Source organism: Pipistrellus hanaki, assembly GCF_964339955.1.
Source record: "Pipistrellus hanaki genome assembly, chromosome: 2".
Lineage (NCBI taxonomy): Eukaryota > Metazoa > Chordata > Mammalia > Chiroptera > Vespertilionidae > Pipistrellus > Pipistrellus hanaki.
The window spans coordinates 180466591-180480946 of NC_140504.1; the positions used below are offsets into that span (position 1 = coordinate 180466591).

The 14356-nt window shown below is 55.4% G+C and overlaps 1 protein-coding gene across 1 annotated transcript; it reads left to right on the forward strand.

Moving 5' to 3' along the window:
* The first annotated feature begins 5689 nt into the window (after window positions 1-5689).
* Window positions 5690-10462, forward strand: A3GALT2 (alpha 1,3-galactosyltransferase 2). The gene is made up of 4 exons (XM_084873888.1): window positions 5690-5807; window positions 5999-6088; window positions 6356-6493; window positions 9565-10462. Exons 2-4 carry the CDS (start codon window positions 6021-6023, stop codon window positions 10250-10252), a joined length of 894 nt encoding a protein of 297 aa, XP_084730014.1. The 5' UTR covers window positions 5690-5807; window positions 5999-6020; the 3' UTR covers window positions 10253-10462.
* The last annotated feature ends 3894 nt before the right edge of the window (window positions 10463-14356 follow it).

Below are 14356 nucleotides of genomic sequence, written 5' to 3' on the forward strand. Positions count from 1 at the left end.
AGGATTGGAAACTTGTACCTGCTTAGGAACTAATTAATGGTCTTTAACCCCGCTTGAAAGAAAGTGCAGAGACCAGGACATGAGGTGGGCTTGAGGGACCACCTTCTGCAGGTAGAAGAGGGATGAAGGGGGTCCTTTTGAAAATATCTGAGAAGGGAATGTGAAGGAATAGGCCAGGCAGTGGCCATATGGACCAAGGGCTCCCAGGCTGGGGCATAGAAAGGCGCAGGAGCTGGCAGGTGCCTGCCGCAGGCCTGGGTCTCAGCACCCTCCCAGCCCTGACAGCCTGAGCCCACCTGGGTGCTCTGCCTGGCTGCCCTGGTGGAGGCCCAGTGCCCAAGATAAGCATCGGGGCAGCAGTGGGAGCAAAGGTCCCAGCCAACCTGTCGTGCACCTGGGCAGCCTGCTTCCGGGAGCCAGAAAGGCCCTGGAGCAGCCAGCCCTCCGGGAGCTCTGCGCGGAGCTGGAGAGAGAGGAGGGAGAAAGGCTTTTTGTAGGAGAGACACTGACTTGGGACTGTGAGGAGCTTTGGGAGGAGCCAAGCCTATGGGCGATGGGAACAGGGACTTCTGGAGGACGAGCCTCGGGGCTGAGCTGGGGCCAGGTCAGAAACAGCCCCAAATTCCAAGCTCTGGCTTGGGAGTCAGACAGAACCAAGTTCAAACCTCAGCTCCAACACTCGCTAGCTGTGTGAGCCTGAGCAAATGATTTAATCCTGAGCCACAGTCCCGTTTACAAGATGGAGGTAATCACAGTATCTTCTGAAGACATCGTGGTCAGACTCCCAGGAGACAGGGACACAGAACTGTCAGCACGGCCGCTGCATCAGTAAGCTCCCGGGATTACTCAGCAAGAGTGCAGAGCGGACCCTAAAGAAAACGGTGTTTTAAGCAAAGGAGTAGCCATCCATTTAGGAAGGAGAATGAAGGCAAGGAACCCACTGGTTACCCCATTTATTTACTGAACAAATAACTATTAATACCACCAACTCTAAGGCAGGCTCTCGGATCCAAAGTAAATGAGACAGGAAACTCGTAGGGGTTTGCACAGGAACTCCTGGGAGGACAGGGGTTGAGGGGGAGATGTAGGAAGGTGTCCCCAGGAGGAAGCTAGGTATTGAGGAATGATTGGGAGCTTGGAGTGGTTGATGGGAGGAGAGCAATCTGGGCGAAGACAGAGAGGTGGGAGGGCCCACAGTCAAAGCAAGTCTAGGAATCACAGGATGGAGACTGGGAGGCCGGTGAGGAGAGTTGCAGGGACCTCTCTGATGAGGAACAATGAGGGGTAAGAGTTCAGGGAGGTGGAGAAGAGGGAGCTTAGAGCTCTAGGGGGGGAGGCAAATGCAATGGAACTGGGTGACTGAATGGCTATGAGGGGAGGGGTGGCGGGAAGGGTCCGCTTGGGTAATGGGACCAGTCACGGGGAATGCAGGAGGACGGAGGGACCAGGGAATGAAAATGCAGCTTGGGAAGCCCGGAGCTGGAGGTGTCTGTGGGACCCCCAGGTAGACACCGCGGTCTGGGGGACACACAGTGCCCGAGTCCAGCGCGCAGGGAGAGCTGGGCTGGACGCGGGCTTCGGAGTCACTGGTAGAGAAGAGACAAGGTGTGAGAGAGGGCGCACGCAGAATCCTGACTGGATTCCACAGGACAAGGGCAAACCATGCCGAGGTGCACGAGGAGGCTGGGGCCAGAGCACAGCAGGGAGCACCAGAGGTCCCAGGAGCCAGGGGCATGGAGCTCTGCACACAGACCCCAGGGGGCGGGGCTTGTTCTAAGAGCATAAGGAGCCATTGGGAGGCCGGGAGGAGGGAAGGGACCTGTTCTAACATGTTTTCGAAAATCCATTCTGGAGAACGGATTGTTGGGGGGCAAGAGTAGAAGCAGGGAGGCTGAGAGGGGTGCTATGAGGTTATCCATACAGCGGCCTGGGATGGAATGAGAGGGGGTGAAGGCCCATGGATGGAGTGGAGTGTGTTTGTGGGAGAGTCCACAGGGCTTGTTGGTGACTGCATGTGGGGCATGGCGGATGGGAGGAATAAATGGCGGGGGGGGGGGGCGGTCCTAATAAATGGGGGGTCTTCTGTTTGAGAAATGGGATATATATCATGATGTCCATGTCCCAGGATGGAGGAGACCTGAGTGGGGAGCAGGTTTCTGAGGGAAATTGAGAGTCCCTTTCTGGTTGTATAAGTTTGAGAGGCTTGTGGGATATCCACGTGGAGAGACCCGGTGGCACCAGTGCCCCCAGGAGTCCTCTGTCACTGCCAGCGATGCCCAGGTCAGTCCACCAGAGGCCCCAGGCCATGATTCGGCCCGCACCCCACTTCCAGGAGGGAGGTCCGCTGGAGGCTGTGGTCTCTTAAGAAAACCATTTGGTCACTTTTGCACACTGTTGTCTCCTTTCCATGGGCCTCCCTTCCCGCTCTTTCTTCTTTTCTTGGATAGCTTCTATTGCTCGGGTGCTGGCTTAGAGGTCACCTCCTCCAGGAGGCTGCCCTGACTTCCCACCTGTCAAGGCTTAGGTGCCGCTCTCCAGCTGCCCTCCTAGCACCTTACACTAATTACAGCCTTCACTGTGCTGTGTCCCATTCATCCGCTTGCTGCTGTCACCTGACCTTTTCCCCCTCCCCGTGGGCTCGCACATTCCTGACTCCTCTCCCTGAAGCAGGCCCTCTGAGACCCTGACCCAGCACAGCGCCTGGTTCTCAGCGTGCGCCATGAATATAGGTGGAATGCCTGAGTGAACAGAAACCGCCAACTCGGAGGCAGGCTCTCTGGTCCAGACCTACTCCACGCTGAAGGTTATCTCCTTTGAACAGAATCCCAGGAGCTGAGGTTGTTGGGTTAATGGGGATGAAGACTGAACGCGTCAATCCCCTGAGCTAAGGAGCTCTCCACGGGAGCTGTGGTGCTCTACACCCGCCAGCACCTGTGAGAGAGCCCACCTCCCTGTGTTCTTGCAGCGTGGCTCGTTTTCTTAGTTTCAACTTTTAAAAATACTTATTTTTATTTATTTCAGAGAGGAAAGGAGAGGGAGAGAGAGAAACATCAATGATGAGAGAAACATCAACAAACATCATTGATCGGCTGCCTCCTGCAGCCCCACACTGGGGATTGAGCCCACAACCCGGGCATGTGCCCTGACTGGTAATCGAACCATGATCTCCTGGTTCACAGGTTGATGCTCAACCACTGAGCCACAGCACCAGGCTTCTTCCTTTTTAAAAAAAAAAGATATATTTTATTGATTTTTTACAGAGAGGAAGAGAGAGGGATAGAGAGTCAGAAACATCGATGAGAGAGAATCATCGACCAGCTGCCCCCTGCACACCCCCCACTAGGGATGTGCCCGCAACCAACATACATGCCCTTGACTGGAATCGAACTTGGGACCCTTCAGTCCGCAGGCCCACGCTCTATCCACTGAGCCAAACCGTTTTCCGGTGGCTTCTTTCTTTTTTTAAATGAGCTCATTTTATAGGCAAATTAGAAGAAGGTGGTTACTTGTCCTAATTTGCCTATCAAATGAGCTCATTTAAAATATCTTTGATTACTAGTGAGGGTGAAAACTCTTCCACGTTTGACTACTAAATGCATTTCCTCTTTGAGGATTTGCCTGGTCGTGTGATGTGGAAGCCGGGAAGGCGGGCTGGTGTTTTGTGAGGTGTTCGGGGGGCACGGGGGCTGCCGCTGGACTGGTCCTGATGAGGGGTGAGCAGGCAGGGTCGCTGTGGGGGCTGGAGGGACAGCAGGGGCAGAGGGGGACACCAACATCACTATTAACTATTCAGGAATATAACAGTAGCTACAGCTTACGGAGCTTCTGGTATGTGTGAGCCTTGTTCTCTTCACTCAGCATGTGACAGCTCAGTGACCATGGTGGCTCTCTGAGGCCAGTCTTCTTAGCCACATGTGACCGATGAGGAGACCACAGTGCAGACGTCCACAGCCTTGCCCGTGCTCAGGCAGCTGATAAGCGGCGGAGCTGGGATTCGAACCCAAGGGTCTGGTCCCAATGTCTATGCTGCTCACCATGGGGGCCCAGCCTCTCCAGAGACAGGGGCCCACATCAGAGATGCAGAGAGCTGGCTAAGACCCCAAGAAGGAGCTTATTAAGATTCTCAACTCTTGCCAAAACCGGTTTGGCTCAGTGGATAGAGCATCAGCCTGCGGACTGAAGGGTCCCAGGTTCGATTCCCGTCAGGGGCATGTACAATACCTTGGTTGCGGGCACAGCCCCAGTGGGGGGTATGCAAGAGGCAGCTGATCAATGACTCTCTCTCATCGATGTTTCTAACTATCCCTCTCCCTTCCTCTCTGTAAGAAAATCAATAAAATATATTAAAAAAAAAAAAAAAAAAAAAAAAGCTTCTCAACTCTTGGCCTCCTTCCTGGAAAACAACCAGCCACCGACAAATCTGAGTCTACCTCCTCTGAGCCAGGAATGGGGCTGCTGAGTTCTGCTGGAGGAACCAGCCCGGTGACTGGAGCCACGATGGACACCTGGTCCCTGGCCACAGCTGCCCTCCCGCAGCCCGGCAGCTCTTCCCGAGAGTTAGCCCTCACCTCCCAGCCACCGGCCACAACTTCCCTGCCTCCCCTCCCACACGCTCTCCCGTCCCGGCTCAGTCCCAGCCCCTTCCCGGACGAAACACCCCACACCTAATGCTAGCATCCCCAGACCTGCCTGAGACTGTGCCCCCAGCACTACTGGTAAAAGCAAAGCATATGCACTGAGTGGCCAGACGGTGATGCGTTCAGAGATCACGATAATCTGCCCACTCAGTGTACACCTAAATGCTCATTAGAAGGGGCCTGGCCAGATACATTATGCTATTGCCAATCAACGGAACGAAGGGCGAGGAAGTGATTTAGGCACTGAGATGGAATAACCTCAGAGACATTATGTCAGTGGAAGATGCAAGGTGCAGTATTAGCTGCTGTGCTACCATCTGTGGGGAGAAAGAAAGAGGCGATGAAAATCATTACAGGGTAAGAAAGAAAAAGAAAGGAAGGGAAAAGGAGGGAAGAGAAGGGGAGGGGAGGGGAATCTGCTACCATATTCACCACCGGCCTGCCTGTGCAGACCCCTTCTGGAAAGGCACACAGGAAGCTGGCTGCCTCCCTGCAGAGGAGCTGGGTGTCTGGGGACGGGAAGGACCTTGCACTGCATACCCTCGTGGACCTTTGAATGTGCACGTGAAGACAATATATTCGTACTCATAATAACACTAACAGTAATAAAATGAAATGTTAAGTTGCACAATGATTTCTCATACGTGTGTGTGTGTAGGGGTGTGTGTGTGTGTGTAGGGAGGGATCTGTGTGTATGGGGGGGGTGTAGGGATGCATATGTGTGTGTGTGTGTGTAGGGATATGTGAGTGTGTGTGTGTGTGTGTGTGTGTGTGTAGGGGTGTGTGTGTGTGTGTGTGTGTGTGTAGGGAGGAATCTGTGTGTATGGGGGGGATATGTAGGGATGCATGTGTGTGTGTAGGGATATGTGAGTGTGTGTGTGTGTGTAGGGGTGTGTGTGTGTGGGGAGGGAGGGATCTGTGTGTATGGGGGGGATATGTAGGGATGCATGTGTGTGTGTGTGTGTGTGTAGGGATATGTGAGTGTGTGTGTGTGTGTGTGTGTGTGTGTGTGTGTAGGGATCTCTGTGTACATAAACATAAACAGAAATGTAAATCGTGTGCTGCTGCTGCCCTCCCCGCCCCCAGGGTCTGGAAGAGGATCTTCTGGTGGCTGATCCTACTTGCAGTCAGCTTCTCAGGGCTGCTCCTGTGCGGGCTCCCTGCACTCAGGTACACCTCCCTCCCAGGCGCTCCGGGCGGGCCCTCCGAGACAGGAGGGACTCCCCAGGCATCCCCTGGAGGGTTGGAAGGTGTTGCCAGACCAGCCCCCTCAAGCATCCTGTGGGCTCTCCCTCCCGTAAGGAGCAGAGCCACAGATTGCTGAGCAGGCTGGCAGCCCCTCACTGCTGCCCCGCCAACAGGCACCTGGAGACCTTCATCCCCATGGGCACCTGCCATCTGGCCAGAGAGCCCCTGCTGAGGGACAACTTCACAGGGCTCCTGCACCTCTGGTAAGGAGACACAGTCCCCCCACCCTGAGGTCTCCCATGTGCCCTCCGGTATATGCTCCGGCGTCCCTGCCCTCCGACCCCGGCAGAGCCGGGCTCTCCACCCCACGGCCCCGCGGGCCGCACACCTCGGGACCTGTTTGGGTTGGTTCCGGCCAGGGACTGGGTATGCCCCCCGGGGGGTCCCTCGGCCCAGCTTGGGGAGATGGCAGTGAGCATCACCAAGTGGGTGGACAGACGGACCCCATCTCCCCTCCTTGCTCTGGCCAGGGCCCGGCCTGAAGTCCTGACCTGCACCTCCTGGGGGGCCCCCATTCTCTGGGATGGCACTTTTGATCCAGATGTGGCCAAACAAGAGGCCATACAGCAGAACCTCACCATTGGGCTGACGGTCTTTGCTGTCGGCAGGTAAGACCTGGGGAGGGGAGCAGGGCTGTCAATCAGGGGGTGGGGGAGTGTGTGTGTGCATGTGATATGGGTAGTGGGGCTCCCTGTTCGCTGTGCCAGAGGATCCCAAGGTGACGCAGAAGGCAAAGACAGCACCCCCACCCCATTCGTCCCCTGCCTGTCCCTCCTGGGCACTAGCCCTGTGCAGCCCACCCAGCACAGGCAGCCAGGGGCTCAGCGCCTGTCCTGCCAAGAACCTGCCCCGGGGCTGCCATCCGTTTGGAGACACTGGGTTTGTGGTGAGAAAATGATGATGGTGAGACGAGGGGAGAGCAGGTGGGTGGATAGAGGAACCGGCGTGGCTGCAGTGAGTGCCCCCTGGAGGTCAGTGGCTCAGAGGTCGGCACGCGATAAGGGGAGAGGGGAGGCTTGCCCATCAAGCCCGATGGAGGGGAAGGGGCAGGGGAGCTGAGGGTTTCTGCAAGGGGGTGAATCTTGAGCTGGGTAGAGAGGGAAGTGAAGAGAGGAGGGGGTGCTGAGAAAGGGGTTCAAACCTGAGCACTCAGAGGGGTAGGCTACTGGGGAGGGGATCACAGGAAGAGGGCTGGAAGGATGGGGGATCACAGAGTAGGACAGACTGATGGTGAGCAGGCCCAGGGAGCAGACATGGGGCTAGGTGACTGAGGAGGGTGGAGGACAGAATCCTGCGGGAGAGGAGTCTGAGGTACAGAGAAGGAGCCGAGTGGGAGGAGGGGGAGAAATCCCAGGGGCACTGACACCCCCATTACGGATGGCAGCTGTCCAAGCTGGGTGCCCACTTTCCAGATGCAAAGGGGACAGCTGGACGTGACCCTAAGTAAGGTGCCCGGAGGTAGAGTTCGGGGCAGTTAGAGGAAGCATCTGTCACAATGCCACAGACTGCTCCGGGAAGGCGGTGGGAGTTGAGCATCCAGGGAGAGGATGTGGGGAAGGAATTTTGTTACCAAGTACCCCAGACCTCTGAACACCACAATCCAGAGGGAGAGGGAGCCAAGCCGGTGCCTGGGACTTAGAGGGCGAACAGGACTAAGGGCTGACCCCTCGGCCAGGCGGGCAGAACCTTGTGCTCCCACTTCTATTCCGGATACGAAGTATCTAGTAGGGCGTTCTTGCACCAGCCATAGGGGGCAGAATCTCGGGGCCCAGAAATTCCAGGGCCTTGAGGGCCTGAATTCCAAGGTTTTGTGAGTCTAACGCCCTGGAAGGCGGAGCTTTCCAAGGTCTCTGAGTCCAGGTCCTCACGGACCTCCCGGGAATAGAGTGAGGGCAGGTAAAAGCTCGGTCCCGAATGCCAAGCTGGTTCAGATCATAGCCCGGCAACTTACCACCTGTGTCCATGTGTGCACTGGGCACCAAAGCTCTTTGTGGCTCAGTTTCCTCGCCTCAAAAATAGCAATAACAGCCAAAACCGGTTTGGCTTAGTGGATAGAGCGTCGGCTTGGGGACTGAAGGGTCCCGGGTTCGATTCCGGTCAAGGGCATGTACCTTGGTTGCGGGCACTTCCCCAGTAGGGGGTGTGCAAGAGGCAGCTAATCGATGACTCTCTCATCGATGTTTCTAACTTGCTATCTCTCTCCCTTCCTCTCTGTACAAAATCAATAAAATATATTTAAAAAATAGCAATAACAATAAATGGTGAGGATTAGATGCTCCACTTAGAACACTGTCTGCCACGTGATAAATGTTCAAAACTATTAGGCATTATTACTATTATTTCAGAACCCTGGGACCCCAAAATCTTTCAATGCAAAGTCTCCAATGTTACAAATGTTCTAGTAAGGAATTACCACAAACTTAGGGAGTTAAGACAATTATTTATCACTAGAGGCCCAGTACACAAAATTCATGCACTCGGGGTAGGGGAGAAGGGGTCCCTCAGCCCAGCCTGCACGCTCTTACAATTCGGGAGCCCTTGGGGCATATCTGACTGATGGCTAAGCCGGCAGTCGGACATCCTTAGCGCTGCAGAGGCGGGAGAGAGCTTCTGGCTGAGTGGCACTCCCCTACATTGGGCGTCTGCCCCCTGGTGGTCAGTGCACATCATAGCGACCTGTCATTCCTATTCAGTCGTTTTGCATATTAGCCTTTTATTATATAGGCTAGGATTATAGCTCATGACTTTTCTGGGCCAGGAATTCCAACAGGGCTCCACAGGGAGCATGCCACTGTTCCCCAGCATCTGGGTCTCTCCTGGGGTACCCGACGGCTAAAGCCTGGTGGGCCACCTCTCTGCACACAGCCTCTCTGTGCGGCTGGTGTGGGCTTCCTCACATAGCATCCAAACTTGGAACTTACTAAACCAAGGCCCAGCGCTCTAGACTCTAGAGAAATAAAGGCTAGCACCATCAGCCCTTGGAAAGCAGATGCAGCGCCACCTCCTTGGTACCGCGGTCAGGGAAGGAAGACGCAGCCCTGAGGGCACCCGTGGCAAACAATTTGCAATCATCTCTAATGGCTTGCAACTGAGGTTGCAAGTTAACAAGGACCTGAATGCCGAGGAGCAGGAAGGCTCAAGTCGGGGGGAGGAGGGTAAAGGTGACCAGACGTCCCGCTTTTGGCGGGATGGTCCCGATTTTTAACAATTTGTCCCTCGTCCCACGGCGCTTTAAATCGGGACTTTTTTAAAGCGCCGTGGGACAAATTGCTGCCAAAACCGGTTTGGCTCAGTGGATAGAGCGTCGGTCTGCGGACTGAAGGGTCCCGGGTTCGATTCCGGTCAAGGGCACGTACCTTGGTTGCGGGCACATCCCTGGTGGGGGGTGTGCAGGAGGCAGCTGGTCGATGTTTCTCTCTCATCGACGTTTCTAGCTCTCTATCCCTCTCCCTTCCTCTCTGTGGAAAATCAATAAAATATATATTTTTTAAAATAATAAAAATAAAAATCGGGACTGTCCCGCCAAAAGCGGGACGCCTGGTCACCTTAGGGGAGGGGAGAGGACAAAGGGCGAGGGGATAAGGAGGAGAGTCAAGGTCAAGGTCACGGCTGTGCAGGGCGCGCCTTGTCCGGGATGACACCCCCAGCCCATCTCCACCCTTACCCCACCCCCCTGCAGGTACCTGGAGAAGTACCTGGCGCGCTTCCTGGAGACGGCCGAGCAGCACTTCATGGTGGGCCAGCGCGTGGTCTACTACGTGTTCACGGAGCGGCCGGCCGCCGTGCCGCGCCTGCCGCTGGGCCCGGGCCGCCGGCTGCGCGTGGAGCGGGTGCCGCGCGAGCGGCGCTGGCAGGACGTGTCGATGGAGCGCATGCGCACGCTGCACGCGGCGCTGGGCGGCCGGCTGGGCCGCGAGGCGCACTTCGTGTTCTGCATGGACGTGGACCAGTTCTTCAGCGGCGCCTTCGGGCCCGAGACGCTGGCCGACTCGGTGGCGCAGCTGCACGCCTGGCGCTACCGCTGGCCGCGGAGGCTGCTGCCCTACGAGAGCGACCCGCGCTCGGCCGCCGCGCTGGCGCCCGGCGAGGGCGACTTCTACTACCACGCCGCGCTGTTCGGCGGCCGCGTGGCGGCGCTGCGCCGGCTGACGGCGCACTGCGCGCGGGGCCAGCAGCAGGACCGCGCGCGCGGCCTGGAGGCGCGCTGGCACGACGAGAGCCACCTCAACAAGTACTTCTGGCTGCACAAGCCCGCCAAGGTGCTGTCGCCCGAGTTCTGCTGGTGCCCCGACATCGGCCGGCGCGCCGAGATCCGCCGCCCGCGCCTGCTCTGGGCGCCCAAGGAGTACACGCTGGTGCGCGACTAGGCGCCGGGCCGGGCCTCGCCCCTCCGGCGGACACCGGGGCCCTAGGGAGATGGACAGCAAGAGGGGACCCTGCAGTCATCAGGGTTCCTGCGGCCATCGGGGTCTCTGCAGCCATCGGGGTCCCTGCAGCCATCAGGGACCCTGCGACCATCGGGGACCATGCAGCCATCGGGGACCCTGCGGCCATCGGGGACCCTGCGGCCATCGGGGACCCTGCGGCCATCGGGGTCCTTGCGACTATCGGGGTCCCTGCAGCCATCGGGGTCTCTGCAGCCATCAGGGACCCTGCAGCCATCGGGGTCCCTGCAGCCATCGGGGTCCCTGCGGCCATCAGGGACCCTGCAGCCATCGGGGTCCCTGGGCCATCGGGGTCCCTGCAGCCATCGGGGTCCCTGCGGCCATCGGGGACCCTGCGGCCATAGGGGTCCCTGCGGCCATCGGGGACCCTGCGGCCATCGGGGACCCTGCGGCCATCGGGGACCCTGCGGCCATAGGGGACCCTGCGGCCATCAGGGTCCCTGCGGCCATCGGGGTCCCTGCGACCATAGGGGACCCTGCGGCCATCGGGGACCCTGCTGGAAGCAGCATGGTGCTGTGGAGGACAGGGCGAGAGGGGCTGGAAGCAGCCCTACTGCCTCCTGCAGGTGCCCGGACAGGAGTTGGGAGGCGCCCTGGCCCTCCAGAGTGTTTTGCGCTGGTCCCAGCCGATGGCAAACAATGTTGCGGTTGGGCCTGTGCATGTGGTTCTTCGGCAGAAGCCGTCAGGACACGGGAGAAAATGATTTCCAGGACCTGGAAGTGACACAGCTCACCGGGAACCACACAGCCAGGGCTCAGGTCGAGAGAGGGCAGGCCCGGGTTCCCTTGTATGGGGACCAAGTGGGGTTCTAGGGTTTCATGGACTTACTTTGTTGGTGAATTCAGCATGTGAGAACGGGGATGGAAAGCTCCGGAAGAGGAAAAACAAGAGGCCCAAGATCTCTAAGTCACAGGAGCTCAGTGGGGGTGCAGCCTGGCTCCTTCCTCCTGTGGCTGGCCCTGGCTTATTGGTGACAGCTGCTCTCCTGGACCTGCCTGCCTTGGCAATCAAGGCTTCAAGTGGGCACTTGCATTACAAAAAGGCAAAAACAAACAAACAAAATACACACACACACACACACACACACACAAAAAAAAAAAAAAAAAACAGCAACAACTCCGGAAGGGAGCTTCTCACTTGCAAGCCTCCTTTTCCTCACTTTCTGCAGGGAACTGAGACCTTTCACCTCTGACCTCACTGAATTTAGCCTATGCCACCTGAAGAGATGTTTTAGCGCACGCCCCCCCCCCTCCGTCAGCAACCCCCCATTTTTTTTTTTTTTAATGAGGAAATTAGATGCCTGTGGCATCCAGCTCCTTGGCTTTGACCTTTCACCTCCCCTCAAGCATAGTTTGTACATATTTAAGTAATATTATTGTGAATGAAAAGGGGCTCTGACATAACCTAACAAGTTCAGGGGGCCACATGGCAGGCCTGATAAGCTCAGCAACCACACAGGGTGATCTGAGCCTCAATTCCTGACTGGGCAGGCCATGGTGGGAGTCACGTCCCAGGACCACAGCATCCTTAGCGAAGGTCAGCCTTTACCTCGAGCGAGTCCTGTCCGCTGTGCTTCTACATCTAAGGTAACAGCCCTGTGAATGGCAGAATGACCGCTTTTCCCTCGAGGACACAGCACAGGCTGAGCTCTGCTGGTGCCCGGAAACAGGCCAGAGCCCCTCGCTGTTACCCTGTTTCCCCAATTCCGTCTCTGTGTGCTGTGTTAGTTACTAGTAGTCCTGCGCTGCCAGTGTAAAGCTGTGTGTTTCTCCACTTTGCTTTTTATCCATTCCTAGAGATTTGCCCGCTCTGCTTTCTCCCACCTCCCTAATCTATCACCAGTGATTTTATGTATCCTCCTTACGCTTTTTCTCCTTTAGTTGTAAGAGCATCCAAAGAACTGCAAAACTGCCTTTTTTCAGAGCATTTTCTCAGTCTTTGAGATTTTGTTTCCAGGCAAAATTTGGCTCAAACTCTTTAATTTTTTTTATAGGAATTCATTTCTAATTTATTATTATTTTTTATTTCAGAAAGGAAGGGGGAGGAAAAGAGAGATGAAACATCAATGAGAATCATTGATCGGCTGCCACCGGCAAGCCCCACACTGGGGAATGAGCCTGCAACCTGGGCATGTGCCCTGATTGGGAATCGAACTGTGACCTTCTGGTTCATAGGCTGACGCTCAACCACTGCCACAATGGCCGGGCAATTTATTTATTTACTTACTTGTTTATTTATTTATTTTTAATGGATATTTTTTCCATTGATTTTTAGAGAGAGTGGAAGGGATGGGAAAGACAAAGAGAGAGAAACATCGATATGAGAGAGACACATTGACTGGTTGCCTCCCAAATACACTCAGGGAATCGAGCCTGCAACCGAGGTACGTGCCCTTGACCGGAATCAAACCCGGGATCCTTCAGTCCATGGGCAGATGCTCTATCCACTGAGCCAAATGGGCTAGGGCAAATCTTTTTTTTTTTTTTTTTTTTTTTAATGTGTTTATTGAGATGGTTTTTAAGAAGTTTATTGATTTTTAGAGAGAGAGGAAGGGGGAGAGAGAGAAAGAAACATCAATGGCACAATACTGATCAGCTGCCTGCCTCCTGCTCACTCTCTACCAGGGATGGAGCCTGCAACTCGGGCCTGTGCCCTGACCAGGAATCGGACCAGCACCATCCTGGTGCACAGCAACCTCCTGGGAGAACACCCAACCAGCTGAGCCATACTGGCCAGGGCTCAGATAAACGTTTACAATGCTTTTCTGCATGGTGGGAGTTCTCTTGTTGGTATCATAATAAAATGAGTCTTCGTGGCATTTTCCTGGAGAGTCAATGTTTACCAAAAGGACAGTTCCTTGTTCTGGGGCTCACGGGTCTGTTTGGTCACCGTGTCTAGGAGAGAGGTTTCCTCATCCATGGCTGCCGTCCAGACTCTGCATCTCTAACTGAGGAAAACACAGGCTCCGAATGGGAGCAGGAAGTCACAGGTCCTCCGGGAAAGGGGGTCCCAGAGCCAAGGCCACAGGAGAGGGAACCCTGGGAAGCCCCTGGCTTTTGTTGGACAGTTGGGAACACAGGCCTGAGAGGGTGGGACTTCACTCCAGGTCTCCGGAATCCGTTAGGTGGTGTTCACATAGACTTGCAGTTTTAGCAGCCTCCACTGCTCCCAGGGAGGAGAGCAAGTCCAGCCATAAGCCAATCCTGATGGCATTAATAATCTAGTAATTTGTATAAGCCAGTTCCAGATATTGATGATGTGGAATAAAAGATACCTCCCCTCTCAAAAGCAGTTCTCGCTTCCCTGGTGCCTCGTACCTAAAGCAGGCAAGCAAAACCCAGGTTAGACTGTGATCTGGCACACCTCTTCCTCTGGGACCATTGTAGAGAGCGCCTGGAAGGCACATGAGCATTTCTTTAATTATTGGCAGCTGAACCCAGTGGTGTTGGCAAAGCCGTCCTGGAAACACACTTTGCCAAGAGGCAGGAGTGTTGTCAGCCTGACCTTCGGCCCAGGTGCCAGCGGGTGAGTTTTGTTATTTAAATCCAGCCACGCACCAGGAACGAATAGGACTCCACTCAGGCCCGCCCAAGAATGCACATCCCCTCCTTTGCCTTGGCCTTTAGTAAAACTTCCTGGGTTTCGCTGAATAAAATAAACATGCTGTATGGGCTCTGGGTCCCTGTCTCTCCATCAGAGGACAGTGGTCCCACCTGGCCCCAGCTTTTTCCTTCCATCTCTGTGTCTGTCTTTTTACTTAATTTTCTCAATCCCCAGCTACCCCTACTCAGGTACCAGACTGCTCTCTAGCTATGCTGGACAAGGAAAAGAGAGAAATATTCACAACTATGATCCCCATCTTACCCTAGACAGTGGTCGGCAAACTCATCAGTCAACAGAGCCAAATATCAACAGTACAATTGAAATTTCTTTTGCGAGCCCAATTTTTTAAACTTAAACTTCTTCTAACACTACTTCTTCAAAATAGACTCACCCAGGCCGTGGTATTTTGTGGAAGAGCCACA

Bases quoted from the DNA above. Each gene is read 5' to 3' on its own strand.
- A3GALT2 (XM_084873888.1), top strand. From the start codon at position 6,021: ATGGGCACCTGCCATCTGGCCAGAGAGCCCCTGCTGAGGGACAACTTC. The intron at 6,089-6,355 runs GTAAGGAGACAC...TGCTCTGGCCAG, and splicing joins ACAGGGCTCCTGCACCTCTG to GGCCCGGCCTGAAGTCCTGA. The intron at 6,494-9,564 runs GTAAGACCTGGG...ACCCCCCTGCAG, and splicing joins ACGGTCTTTGCTGTCGGCAG to GTACCTGGAGAAGTACCTGG.